Below are 15,225 nucleotides of genomic sequence, written 5' to 3'. Positions count from 1 at the left end.
TGTGAAGCAGGTTCTAAACCCTTTTTTCTCATTGAAGGTGGATCACTGAGCAGTCAGGAAGGGGGCTGATGAAGAATTTACAATAGTGAGCATTACCCTAAATGTCCCTCCTTATTCCTTTTTTATTTTTCTTAACTATTGTCATGTGTCAAATAAATCAACAGGCCAGGAAGCAGAGCCATAAGACCTCCCAGCCACAAGCTGAGAGTCTTCACTTAAACAACATGTAATCAAGCTGCCTTTTGGGCTCTGTTCCTTTGTGACCTATTAATTTTACGTTTCTAACTGCACAGCAGCCCCAGTGCAGCTGGATTGTGGAGAGCGCTGTGTACAGGATTCTCTGTTCCCACATGGCTGCAGTCCTGTCCTGGTGTGCAAGCTCACATTTATTTGGGCAGAGGATGATGATTTCTGAAGTCAGGTTTTCCATTCCTTGAGTAAGAACTTTAAGCCATGGAAGGAAAGCATTTACACATAGGAAATAATTTCAAATGCTAGAAACGACACAGAGCTCTGTGCAGAGTTTTTGTTTGCAAGGTAACTGCCAAAGTCCGTGAAAGAACTAACCTTGCAGGAATCCCTCTCTCCTTGCCCCACAGTGGCTGGCTCAGTGACCCTGGTGTGTATGTGTAAATGATGTGAATTCATGATATGACGAACCATTGGGATCTTTAGTCAGGATCCTAGATTTCAATTCCAGACCTGAGAACCTGTTAGGTCCTTGGGTATTAAATAACTGCAACACTCAAAGTGTCCCGTACCCTTAGATGGACAATAGCCTGGATCTGTCTGGTCCAGGACTTGACCTTACAAACAAGGAGAGTGGGTACAATATACTGCATCCAGGCTTGCTGCTTTTACCCTCTTCAAACACCAGCAGGGCAGTAGAGCCACTTCAGTCCTCAACTCTTGCTGTGTGGGTATGTTCTGCCATAGTGGGACACACAAGCCTTGTCCAGCACTGAAATGGAACAACGATGTAAGAGAAAAACAAACCGGTTGATTTCTTTTTTTAATGTTTGTTTTACTCTTTCTATTCTCCTTAATCTTGTGTGCCTCTTCCTTGATTTATTGAAGACTGACAAACCAGTGATTATTTCATGCTGGAAGGCTCCTTTTCATAACATTGAATGTCACAAAAATATGATTAATTCTGCAACAGTCAATTCTCCCACTTCTACAGAAATCATATAATTTCTGTGTAGAGAGAGACAGTTATCCAGATAATTACAGTCAAGATTATTCCAGAGACAGGAGCGAAAGCAATACATTTACTTGAGTCAAAATTAGCCCTGAGTAATTCAGTGGTGGAATTCAGCTTTTTTTCAATAAGGAAAAAAAGCAAACCTCAGGTCTCATTTTAGAGAGTGTGTTATTATAAGTCTGACTGTCGAACCTGAAGGTTAAAGAGGAATATGTAACCACCACATATCTTATGCTTGATTCCACAAAAAGAGGGGAGAGTAAAGAAACAAGCTATATAAATGTCTTCTCAACCACTGACTGAGCTCCAGCTGTTTTTCCTATTCCAAGTCCCTTTTACTTTTTTCCTTAGCTTTCCTTTGCTCTTTCCTAACCTTCTCTTTTTCTCAGTTTCTCTCATCCTGTATTTTTCTCACCTTCCTCCCCTTTCTTTCTCGTTTTTATTGTTGTTTGTTATGGCATCAGTGCCTCACAGGTGTTCCTTCTCACACTGTCTTTTCCCATTTTCTCCTTTCCCCCTGCTGCACTGAGGGGCTTTGGAAAACCATTCTCCCTACCAGGAGTGGTCCTTTGGCTTGTGTTGGCTTTGGCTTTGCTGTCACCAGTGCAGTGAGGTGCTTGTAGAAACCAGTGAAGTAGTGGAGCCAAACTCTTCTCCAGGTTGAGCCCAGTGTTAGTACAGCTGAGCTGAGGGGGGTGGAGTGGCTGTGTGGAGAAGCCTGACTTTTCCAAAGCTTGTGCGCTCCCCTGTGTTATTTATGCAAAAGATACTGACATCCTTAGATAAATACGGATTCAAACTATGGAGCATTCTTAGCGTAAAGAGACTGGCTAGGTTTTTCAAATGAGAAGCCCAAAAGACTTTCTGTCTTGCCTGCATGCCGTTTACTCTCTGCGCTTGCTGTAAATCCTGGCTGTGCACCACACTCATGGTGGTGATGATTAACTTGTTGTTTTGTTGAGCTCCCATTCTGAGAAACTCTTTGTTCATTGTTCAGGGCAAGATCAGTTGTTAACTGTAAAACGGTTGCTATTTTATTCATTCCTTAGCTTCTCTAGGAGCTTTCCCCGGGTGAGGAATCACCAGGCCAGCAGCAGTACCTGCAGGACGTAGCTGTGAGAGGACAGGCGAGAAGGCAGCAGCCGAGCCTGTGAGCCGCTGGGAGAACGCATTAACAAACACTATCGAAGCAGCTGGTAGCTTCAGCCGTAGCCTTAATTTCAAACATTATAATTGATTGGTTTGGTTATTTATTACACTTAGCTTGCTGCTTTGGGAAAAGCAACAAGCTAATAAAGGGCCAGCAGTGTGTTTTTCAGTTTTTTGCTGAGTGGTGTGGTTTGTGGGGGTCTCATATGCTTCAGTAAGCATGTCTTGTCTTTTCTTCTCCCTGTGATCTATCACAATCATCTGCCTCTCTCTGCTAACTCCTTCGCTCCATCAACCTGTCCCAAGAGATGTCCATTTGGTTGACCATGTGAATTATTATCTTTGTTTGTCCTTTTTCATCCTAAGTGCTGTACCAGTTTCTTTGTTCTCTACTCCGCTGAGTAAGTTGTTTTGACTTTAGCGTTTTGCTGTGTCATAAGCAAGTGGCAATAATACAAAGATACCCAAAAGCCTGGGGCTCTTCAAAACAAACTTGGAAACGATGTTCCTCTTTATTTGGCTTAATAGCATCAGCTAATGTTGCTTATGGCCTCCACAAACAACTATGGAGTAGGAATACTGCAATACAGAAAGAGATAATGTATTAAAACCTAAAGAAACATAATCCTGAATACTTGTTTCCACCAGTATGAACTTTGATTTATTTGGATGGTTAAATAGCTCAGCTGATGCTAAACTGTTTGTAAATTTGCTTTGCTAAAGTAAATCTGAGTTCAGCAAATGAATAGCCACATCACGCTGCCACAGTTGAAATGCTGAACTCAGCAAAGTAATCAAACCCTGAAAGGATTGGAGTTTGGCTTCCTTCTTTTCCCCACCAAGAAGGCAGCCAGAGGTGACTTAGGACTGAGGATAAGGTGGCTTATTCTGCCACAGAAAATTCTGTTACCCACTCAGCAAGTTTCAGGGCACTTTTTGCTAGCACTTAGCTACAGTTAAAAGGTTGTGCAAGTCAAAGACTTGCTGTCAAAACATGAGCATAATGGGCCAGAAGCCCCAGATGCCTTTATATCATCTAAGTTGTTGGTGCTGAAACAGCCCAGAGAGGACACATGCAGGGTTTCCCCTAAGTGGTGTTTCCATTCCAAGAGAAGGCAGACAAAGAGTTTTATTAGCCATGGGAAATGTAACCAAAGCTTCTGCAAAGAGCATGTCATGAGGCTTCCTAGGCAGTGAAAGCTACATGGTATTTTACAAAAGGGTACACTTTAATGATTGTTAATTGCAGTGTGCTCTTTTAATACATGGGGAGCCTTCAATAACTGAATATCTACTGAGCATCATGTTGGGGAGGGAGGGGTAGAAGGACATGGGGGCTTTTAGGAAGGCATTTGCTCTTTGTGAGCCACATCTTACATCTAGCTGAGCAGAGGGGGGGAAAAAAAGCCAGAGAAAATGTCAACAGTGGGTTCCATTGACCTGGAGACTGAGAACATCAGGAATCTCGAACTATTTTTACAGCTTCACTTTGCTTTTAGGAACATTAACACTTCAAAGTATATGATTGTGCCTCTCATCCATAGTTCCAGGGTTTTCCCTGGTTATGGTCATCTTTTTTTTTTTTTTTTTCCCCCACAAGAAAGAACTTTGCATCAATTTAGCACAGAACAAGGTTGATTTGTGCCTCTCCTAAAACCTTTAAACAACTGTGTGCATCAACAGTTTTTGTACATCCCACTGAGATGTAGAGACCCAAAACATCCACTGCTGTTACTACTTGACTTTTTAGCACGAGTATGGCAGTTAGGGGGAGCAAGCAGAAGAATGAATCTTCCGCCAGCTTGCCAATCAGACACTATTGGTATTTGGAAGATAGTAATGATAAACACTTAATCAGGTGATTTCCTAATAACTTACCTGCTACCAGAGTATGTTTCCAAAGTAAATCTGACTCTTTGTTCTGGTTTCAGGAAGGCTTTTGCGGTTATTACCTACCTGCAGCAGAAATTGCATGATGTCTCTTTGCCTTATGGGTGGGAATATTTATAGGCTTTTATTTTGTGCTTAGAAACAACAAATCAGAAACCCTGAATAGAGCACTAGCTCCAAGCTTCTGCGCTCCGTTTTCTGAATTCTTTTCAAGCCACTTAGTAATCAAAATGCTTTTCGAATAATTCTCTGTGTTTCTCAGATTTTTGCGCTTCTGTATGCATGGTGCGCATAGATCTCATTCTCGTGGGTCGTCATTGGAGACCTTCTTAAAGCCTTTCAATACTTAAAGGGGACTTATAAGAAAGATGGAGAGACTTTTTACCAGAGCCTGTAGTGACAGGACAAGGGGTAATGGTTTTAAACTGAAAGAGGGTAGATTTAGACTAGATATAAGGAATTCTTTACTATGAGGGCGGTGAGGCACTGGCACAGGTTTCCCAGAGAAGCTGTGGCTGCCCCATCCCTGGCAGTGTTCAAGGCCAGGTTGGATGGGGCTTTGAACAACCGGGTCTAGTGGAAGGTGTCCCTGCCCATGGCAGGGGAGGTGGAACTAGATGATCTTTAAGGTTCCTTCCAACCCAAACCATTCTGTGATTCTATGATCTATGTGGTGATGGGATCAATGTACACAACAAGCTTTTTACTTTAGACAAAATCTATTAACCAAAGACAAAAATTAACATATTAATGCAAGCCTTTTATCTCTCTGTGATAACACAGTATCTATGTTACAGATAATTCTGTCATATTTTTTATGTTGGGACATTGTAAGACACTTTGCAAACATTTAGGAATGAATGGTGACATAGAATGGTTGATTCACTTGCTCAGGAGGATGGATAATGTGCAAAAAAGCCACAGCACTTCCAGGCTCCCAGTTCTATCGTTACATTGAAGCAAGCTGTTCCCTTCATAAGACATCTCCTCTCAGGTGTTTTTAAATGCATTTTACGTGTCTGAAAGAAGTGCTCATAGCTTTCCCACTACATCCAAACCAATGCTGAGTTCTTTTCTTGCAGTAAATAAGGATCTACAAGCAGCAATTTCCTCCTAAGGAGAGGAGGGGAAACAATGTCCTTTCAGGAAAACAATGGCCTTTTGGGGAAACAATGGCCTTTCAATGTGTTCCTAAGAGTTTGTGTGGCACTTAGACTGTGATATCCAAAGGACAGAGCAAGTCAAATGGTGTAGTGAAAAAAACCAAACCACTGGCTCAATTCCTGCCTGAACCAGTGATGCCCAGTATAAGCTCATGCAAGTCATTGTAATATGAAGACATCTGGTAGATGGAGTTGGGATTAAGCACTCAGAGCCAGCAGAGGCATCCGGACTGCTTGCTGTCTAGGATTGCTTGAGTTTGGAGGAGCAAATAGTACAGTTTTCATTCTGCTTGGAACTACAAACATCCGTGTGGTTAAACGTGGGAACTTGCACGTGCTCAGAACACCTAAGCCCCCGAGCTCCGGAACAGCTCAGCAGCACCCAGGTAACACTCTGGTCCATGGAGAGAGAGGTTCCAGCCTGGATGGCATTCTCAGGCAGCATCCAGTACTGAGTTTAGCGTGAAAACTGCTGGCAGAGGGGGGCATGAAATGTCTGTTAGGGCTTGTGAACCTGTGAGCGTAAAGTTAAGTGAATTAACATACAACCACATTTTAATGCCCAAACAAGTGAACTGAGTCAGTCCTTTAATCTGCTGTAGTTCTCTTTTTCCTTTCTGTGAAGTAGAAAGAAGAGGTTCCTACCTGATGAGGTTTTATGAGGTTAATAGCTATGAAGTGCCCCAGCACTCTGATGATGAGGGCCATATAAACACAAAGGTATTATGCAAGCATAGCAATGCCAAATGCTTGATGCAAATTCCTTGCTCCCAGTCTGATTTCCTCTCTTCCCTTGCACAGTTTCTCTGCCAAGTAAATATAGTCTTTTCAGATGAAAATACTGGCCCCTCTGCCTAAAGTGTCCTGGTTGAATTAGCAGTTGTGTTGGTGGCATTCCTTCTTGGTATGTGTACCTGTATACAATTTTCGAGTTTTAAACAGGTCCTCAGGAGACCTTCCTTGCTGTGCTTTCTTGCTGTTTGGGAGTTTTAGGAGAGTATTTCCTTTCTTAATGGTTAAGAATTTGTTAACAAACCCAGTCCCCGCTTACGTGGTAAAAGGAGAGTTTTGCTCTCATTGTGTTTTGTGATGTTGTAGTAGTGCAAAGACAAACTTGTTCATGTTAGTAAATGATAGATGACCTAATTGAGACTGAAGGGAAAAAATCACTGATTTTCCTATAATTACCTAAACATGCTGGTTTTGGAGAACTACTCAGATTACTTTTCAATCCTCTTGAAAACATTGTTCCTGATGCACAGGCTTAAATAAACTAACCACTTGTTCCTGACAGTGTTTGCCAAGCTCAGATGTATCTTTGTGAATAAAATGAGAACTATAGGCAATGGAAATGCTCTATTTCTTTGCTGGTTTGTTTATGGTAAGTGACTGTGATGCTAGTGCCATTGTACAGTTTCTTGGAGAAATTATAGTGTAAAATATCAAGGCGTTCCCTTAAAAAAGAAACGTCATTCCAAGTATAGCAAATATCAGATTATTTAGCTGTCTAGAGCCTGAAGCTAAACTGGATACTGATTGAGTATGAAATGTTTATGTTGGGGACGGAAGAACCGATATGGGAAGCCACATTCTTTTGCTTTATATTTTCAAGGGGCAAGTATTAGTTATATAAGCATATGATTTTTCCATACTCCTCATACATGTGTTTTCTTTTTAAGTATTCTGTCTTGTTCCTTAACTTCACTTGTCTTTATGTAATGCCTTGAAATAGATTCATGTGTGCACTGGATGACTTTGCATGGCCCAGAAACCTACAGAGCGCTACACCCTGATATCACACAAATCTAAGTTGTGCTGCTTGTTTTCAAATCTTGAGGATGTATCTTTGATCTGAATAGGAGAAGCTGAGTTGTACTAAGGAGGGCTCAGTCAGTCGCTCACATTCCTGGTGCTGAGCACAAAGGCATGTGTGCAAGATGGATCTTAAATTGCCTTAGTTTTTACTTGGTCTTATTCAGGAAGAATTGTCAGAGATGTCTATAAGAGCTTCTGTGTATAATTGGTGGGTTAAAAAAAAAAAAAGAACTTATATAATATGCTATGAATACAGCAAAACAAATGAGTGCGGTTTCCTGGTATTTGTTGGCATGTTGATAAATAATACTCCTTGTATTTCTGTGTTCACGGCATTGTCACCCCAGCCTTGGGACCTTTCTGAAACACTGTGCCTGGTTATTCTCTCATGCTGACAACGGGTCAGGAGTGGTTCTACTGGAAGAAGCAAAATGGATTGGTACAGGTGATCCAAAACAAGTTTAAGTGGGTGGAAAGACTTAGGGAGTTGGTATGGTAGAAGCAGCAGGGGCTGTCTAATTACATTAATCCCGTTCTTGTCCTAAAGCAATGACCACTAATAAGGCAGGGAAGCAAGGGTTTAGAAACTGTCCCTGTAGTTCTGAAACTCTCCCAAACAGAAAAAGATGACTTTTCTCATTGCTCACCACAGCCATGCACCTGTTTGGCCTAAACTGGCACCTGCAGCCGATGGAAGGGCAGATGTATGAAATCACGGAAGACACAGCCAGCAGTTGGCCAGTGCCAACGGACGTCTCCTTATATCCTTCGGGGGGCACAGGGTTAGAGTTACCTGACAGGAAAGGCAAAGGAACCAGTGAAGGTATGGTTGGTGTGTGTCCATGTTGTGAGTCTTCTGTCTGCCTCTGAACTCCAGCCATCCAATCTCATGTTCCATTACCCTCAATGCTGCCGTCATCAGGTGCTTTTTCCAGTCTTCTACGTCTAGAGCTAGTAGTCATTGGTCTTGTTTCCGTATGTTTCTAAGTTTCATACCCTTCTGATGTCCGCTAATCTGATAAAACTGTGTGCAACCCTCACCACACATCTAAGGCATTCTCAAGGCAGAACCATCTGTACCATATCTCACAGGCTACAGAAGGCCGTCATGAAAACCCTGCCTCGAGTGGCTGTTTTCATGAGAAAAAGTTGTGTCTTGAAAATTAAACGATTTCTGGAGAATTGGATCAAGCTTTCTCTACAACAGTAGAAAAATGTTTGGATTTGCCTACTCGTTGCCGCCTAGTACCAAATGTTTTGAGGACCAAAATATTTACTAAGAGCTATTACACTGTGACTTTTGGCACTCCAGAGCTGGCCATCTCTTTGCAAAAGCAGCCAGGTAAAAGGCCTAGTCTCCACAAAGTATCATGATGTCGACAGCTTGCAATTTTAACTGAAATTAGAAGCAACTGATGGGACGTCAATTCAGCAGTGCATTATCCAGCAGCTTTACATCTTTCTGTGCTTTGTATAGAGGCAGCACTGCCAAAAGTACCTGTAAGTTCTGCAAAGGAGAGGTGGTTTATCCTTCCCAAGACTTAGCTGGAGAAATGCGAAATTTGAATTTTCAGAAAGCTTTTTTGTTTGTGTGTCAAGCTTCTTTATACGAGGTTAACAGATCCCAGTAAAATTGATGTCATTGGCTATTTTTGGTAGTTATTTTAGGGGAGGAAGTTTTGTGGGTAAGAGATAAGAAGTATGCTACTGTTCTGGCAACTTACTGAACTCAAAAGTTTCCACAGAGTTCCCTAGACTTTGGCTGAGAGCCCATGTTTACATGTTTAATTTAAATTAATTGTAGCATTTCTTTCTTTAAGAGCTTATCTGTCTTTATTAGTCCACGTAAAGGCCATAATTATGTGTGTTCCTTAAAACAGTGTATTTACTAGCAACTGATGGCTGACATCAAGTTGCTATAAGGAAAAATCAGCTCAGCAGGTTATTCTCAGCAAACCTTACTAGCCAGTACAGCAAGCTGCAGATATCGCTGCTGTTGTGTTCAAAAATACTTCATGACAGATCCTTTTTTTTCCCCTCTAACTTGCCATATGTTTTATTTTTGAAACATCTAGTTTTGATCTGTCTGTTTCCTTTTAAAAGTCAAAATGAAAATAAATGGATGTATCCAAAGCTGCCATCCAAATCAAAGACCTCCACTTGATTTCTTTTTCAGCCATGCTTACAGTGACATCAGTGGAAGTTTTAATTGCTGCCAAAAAGCTCTGCTAAAAGAGAAATCTGGGAAATACCCTAGTTATATCATTAGAAGACCCCTCGAGTTAGTGCTTCATACAGATCTTGGGGAATCTGTAGGCTTTAGAGGAGAATATCTTGTCCTGACTAAAAAAGCACATCAGAACAACATTTTTATTGCAGAGGTAACACTGCCCAGCCTTAAAATGCATCTCTCTCCCCATCAGGTGACTATGCAACTAATTCTGGACTAGCAGCGTTGTATGGCTGCTATTCTAAACCAGAATGTATGTGATTGAAATTTTTTTAAAAATGGATTGAAATGTATTTGAAAGTCTTCTTGATCACAATGAAATAGGCTGGAATGTGTTAGAATATCCTTACAGCTGATCTGAGTGAATCATTACCAACATCTTGCCAATTCTCAGTAACAGTCATTCCTTCTCATCTGTGGCTGTGCTCCAGCCCAGCATTTACCTGTGTTTAAGCCCATCGCTGTTTAGCAAAGCACTTAATCACATGCTTATATTTAAGCATGTAATTAACTGCGATTGAAGTCAGAGAAATGCGTGTTCTTAAGTGTTTTCATGAGTCAGGGTACGTTGCTGTCAAAAATACAAGCAGATTCAGCAAGGCCTGAAATGAAATAGTTCATTTTGATATCCAAATAAATTAGGAATAGTTGCTACGGCAACTAAAAAGTTCAAGGTAATGTGTGGAAAGAGCAAAGTAATTGACAGCCCAATTAAGAATTCAGACCTGAAGTTAATTTTAAGGAGACAGATATTCTGATTAAAACCTAATTTCTGATTAGAAGCTGAAATTGCTTTCTTATTGTACTTTCTTCATGAAGTATCCAGTCCATATGGCCTGATCTTACTGTAAGCTAAAACTGATGAAACACGATGGATATCAGGGACAGAATTCAGCCTAGTGAAGAGAGCCTTTCTTTGGACTTCTGTATGAGGATAAATGTCAACCGCTGGCAACATGATATAACAGCTTTTAGGATATCAGCTTCTCAGACATACAACTGTCCACCAAGAGAAAACAAACTTTGTAATTGTGTGTACAAACAATTATTTCTGTGAAATTGTCTTTTGCAATCACAGAAGCATTTTTGTTCGCATGAGCAAGCACTGCTCTCTATACAGGCAGAATACATACTGTGCTCATTTTCTCCAGGCTCTCTCTTGCATAGCAACATCTATCATATTAAATTCTCACCTTCCCTGATCACTCCGATGTACCATCTTTATTAATGAACAATCAGGGTGCATATCAAATACTTTAGGTTTTCATCTGAATTTCTAAGAATCTATAAAACATGTCAGTAGTAATCAGAAAATATATCCTTCATTTAAACCAAAACATGTGATGTTTTTAGCTATTTTTTACTAGAATTCTGAATCTTTTCATCTTACAATAATGGAATAAGAAACTTTGCATGAAGACATGGGAACTGTTTCCTTTAATCCTGACAGTATGAAAAGTAATTTTTAGTATGCCAAATAAATATTAACAATCCAGTTGATAAAGTAATCCCCTTCAGAATCAAGCTAGTTGATTTTCATTGTACAATTGTACTCTATCAGCACAAAATTATTCGGAAAGTATGTCCATTTACCTAAGCTGCTTCTGATTATTTCTATTAATATACACTTTGACTAAAAAAGGATAAAAAGTCAGCAGATTTTCCCCCTGTATTTTTTTGATTGCGATGAACAAAGATAAATGAGGATCTTATAAAATTACCAGTAGCTTTTTTTCTATGAACATGTATATAGCCTTTGCTTTCTAGCTTGTATGCATAAAACTTCTGTGAAAAGATAGCACAGAAATGAAACATGCCATCAAGTCCCTTTCCAACAGCGTACTTAAGCAGCTGCTAACTTTAAATCAGGGGTTAGTATTATTGGGACCAAAAGTTCTGCTAAAAAGTTTTACATAAGTTAAAAAAAAAAAAAAAGAAGAGAGAAAAATTCTCCATCCTACAAAGAAACACCTTCAGGGACTTCTTTTGTTAACAGTTAATATGCATATAATTTCTATATGGCTTTTCAGAGACAGCTAACAATTTACATCTCTTTTTTTCCTGGAGAGTTTATGTTGGGATGGTATGTGGAGAAGTTAAAGGAAATATTGTAATTAATGTTATATAATATTAAAGGAAATACTATAATTTGAAACAATAAAATGAAAGGTTGTTCTACCAATCACCTTTTCAACACGGCAAGTAAATTCTAAAAATTCTAAGACTATTTGACTTGAATTCATGATGCGTGGGAAAAGATATTTTTGTTTCCCGTTTCCCAAATGTAGGTTCTAGAAGAAAAAAATCTCACAATGTGGTTTTCCTACAAAAGATTGTATGTTCCTGAAAGTTTCCTTCTCCTTTTGTTAGAATTGCTTGATCTGTGAAACAGAGTAGTGTGCTGTAATGGCATGGAAATGAGATAACAAATTTATTTGAATTTCTAAAATTAATAATTAGTCCTTGTTGGTGACATGATGCTCTCCTTACTAAAGCCAAATCTTTACTGCATACTTTCAACTAGAAGTGTCCTTAACTAAAGGCTGTTTGCTAAGCAATTGCCTCCTTCACCATCTTTATGCACTGCAGGTAAAGCTGTGGCCACTGCTTATAGCAAAGGCTGAAAAGGCAACATTCTGGCATTTTATTTTTCATTCTGCCCCTCATTCCCTGGGCTTCGTTTGAGTCCAGATTTTTTGAAGCGGTCACCAGTTTTGAGAACTGTGTATGAATTTCTAACCTGGAATTTCTCAGATGTGTTTTCCAGGGATGCCGAGCTCTCTGCTGACTCCCTTGGATATTATGGCATGTACTGATTGCCATCTGGATACCCAGGATCTCCAACCTGGTAGTCGCTTTAAGAAGCAGATGCCTCCATTTGCTTGTCTTCTGAAAGAAGATGGATAATCATAACACACTTTACAGATTCTATTGAAACCCAATTAAAACCTCTCATGTTTCTTAGTAGATATTACTCAAGTGCTGGGTATGATTTCCTTCATTTTTCTAAGTCCTTTTTTTTCTTTATCTTTTTTTTGACTGTTGAACAAATTTTAAATACTGTTACCACTGTCAAAAATTAATTTAATAGAGAAACATTTTCCGTTCCCCACTTAGGCATCATTCATGCTGCTGTTCTCCACGCTACCACTCCTTTCTGTGACACATGTCTACCTCACTCTTACTACACTTCTCTTTGCTAATTTAATGATGACTTCTCCATCCATGAGCTTATACTCATTTAGGATATAATATGTCAGATGATTTATTCTTATCTTCAGAATGTAATTACACATTCTTTGATGTTACAATTTAAACAAAAGGCCATTTTTCTCCAGGTTCCTCTTCCCATGTTCATGTTTTCAAACAAAACAGTTACTGAAGCCAGGAGTAACCCTGCCAGTTTTCCTCCCATAATCATATGGATTGGCTAGACAAAGTACTCTGAAGACCTAGGACACTAATAGACTGTTTCTCAAGATCAGTGTCAGAGATACCAGTATGATTGCATTACTTTTAGGATCGAAGGCTAATCCAAGATTTTTATTCCTGTGTTTTGGCAGGAAAGCCCAGTAGTTTCTTTCCAGACGACAGTTTTATAGACTCTGGAGAAATTGATGTTGGCAGACGAGCCACACAGAAGATCCCTCCTGGTATCTTTTGGAGATCTCAGGTGTTCATCGACCACCCTGTGCATCTGAAATTCAATGTGTCTTTAGGAAAGGCTGCTCTGGTTGGCATCTACGGCAGAAAAGGCCTCCCGCCATCACACACACAGGTAATGAGACCTCATTTCAATTAAATAATAGTGGTCTTAAAATGTATATTCTTACAGCTTATTGTTTTATTTCAGCTATTTCTTTCAAGAATTTGTTGCACGCTTGCAAGATGTTAAAGGTCATCTATCCAGAGAAAGATAATCAAGTGACAATGGCAAAATTTACACACATTAACCTGGTGGGCTGTAGGCACAGGCAAAGCAGGCAGTTGCCTAAGGCAGCAAGCTGCCAGAGGAAGAAAAGAGTTTTGAGGGCTGGTGGTCACTGAGGGTATCAGCTGGTTGCTCCTAGCAGCATGAGATATCACCTTCTCCATCCAGTGCCCCTTGCAGCAGCAGCCACACTCAAACTACATCAGAAAGAATAATCTCTTAAGCAGTCTCGTGTATCTCAGGTCTGTCTCCCTCTTTCAGCTTCTGCCTTTCCCCTCTCATGGTAAGAGCAGCAAGACTCCAGTCGCTCACCCTCATGGGAGCAAGATTCACTTTTGTCTTCTGTGCTGAAATGCCTTGAACCAACTCTTGGCATTTATGCATGTTGACTGTCAGATTAGTCTGAGATTGGTCAGGGCCCAGTAACTGGTGTATAACCAAACAAAATCAAGTTTTTACAGAAAGCCACCGGCTTACTTAGGCAGAAATCAAGATATAGTTAATATTCTGTAGGATTAAAATGAAAGCGGTTGCTTTTCTTGACACACCTTGGCAAAAGCCATATCAAGAAATCGCTTTCTGGGAAAAGCTCTGAAGAACCATCCCCTTAAATAAGGATTTTGTACATTATTTTCTCTATTTTCCATTTCAGTTTCTAAGCCGCTCTTAACCAGATTGATTAATACATTAGCGCATAACTCTCACTGGCAATGCAAAGCATCTTTCTCCCACTTGCATCAGCAAGTTATCAAAGTATTAGCAGGTTTATATTAATGTTGTAACTTACCCTTGCCCTCCACTATTAACTGAAAAGCCTAGCAACCAACACAACTACTTGAGATTTATAGAAACACCCTGCCTCTATTTTCTTTTTGAACAAACAAATATGTTTATTATAATCTCTCTGGGTAATATGGTATTTTCTACATATTAACACACCTGCAACTTATTTATGTCAAAGAGGTGTCATAAATCTACACTTTCTCTGCCTGCTTTTCTGCAGAATAAAAATATTTCAATAGGATCAGCAGCTCATAAATTCAGTGACACAGTAGTGCTGTTATTGCCAATTTTTAATCAGTCTCTTTTTACGTGGAGATTCAAACATTTAAAAATTAAAACTCCTGTATTATTTAATTAAAAACTCAAGTTATGGTCACCTAATACTAATTGTAGATCAGAAGTCTGTGTTGATTTTACTTATTTATTATCATTATTAATTTTTGTTATGGAACAGGAGTTATTACATGAATAGTTTCAATTGTTTAAATAACAAATGTAAAATTTAACACATAAACTTCAAGTCTATTGAATGTAAAGCAAAATCTGTAAGTAAGTGTAGCAGGGCACTACACCCAACCATAGTAATGTTTTAAGCAATTAAGAAGCCCACACCAACTTCACCATTTCTGCTCTATTTTCTTTAACCTCATTTTTGTTGGGATGTTCTGAGTGATTTGTCAGTGTTGGGACATTTCCCATTTAAAACAGCATGGTTGTGTATCAGCTGAAGCCTGAGCTGAGAATGAGATGTTGAATGTGGGATGTGGCACATGTTTGTCAATATTATATGCTGGAGGAGGCAATGCACTTGTTCAGAATCCTTGTAACTGCTGCTTTTTGTGTAGCCACTAATTGAGAGCTGCCAAGTATACAAAAAAATCATCATCTGGACCAAAACATCACCAAAAATGACCAGAGGGACATCTTTATTCAAACAATAAAAATCATGGTACACTAATAGAAACAGATCACAAAACCCACCCTGTTCTGAAGAAATAACTTAATGAAGCTGCAGATATTGAATCAATAGCAATTTATTACTTGTTAATATTTAATTTCA

General features: G+C 39.6%; 1 protein-coding gene across 9 annotated transcripts in view; it reads left to right on the top strand.

Annotated features, from left to right (window-relative positions):
* Window positions 1-15,225, top strand: part of TENM4 (teneurin transmembrane protein 4) — a 599,338-nt gene that overhangs the window by 407,671 nt on the left and 176,442 nt on the right. For all 9 annotated transcript variants that reach the window (XM_052812175.1, XM_052812176.1, XM_052812174.1 and 6 more), the window contains 2 exons: window positions 7,874-8,044; window positions 13,015-13,229. In XM_052812175.1, coding sequence (XP_052668135.1) covers window positions 7,874-8,044; window positions 13,015-13,229 — 386 coding nt within the window. The remainder of the gene's footprint in view (window positions 1-7,873; window positions 8,045-13,014; window positions 13,230-15,225) is intronic.

Source organism: Harpia harpyja, chromosome 17, assembly GCF_026419915.1.
Source record: "Harpia harpyja isolate bHarHar1 chromosome 17, bHarHar1 primary haplotype, whole genome shotgun sequence".
Classification (NCBI taxonomy): Eukaryota; Metazoa; Chordata; class Aves; order Accipitriformes; family Accipitridae; genus Harpia; species Harpia harpyja.
The sequence above is the reverse complement of the archived record's forward strand: the minus strand, read 5'-3'. Positions and strand labels throughout refer to the sequence as shown.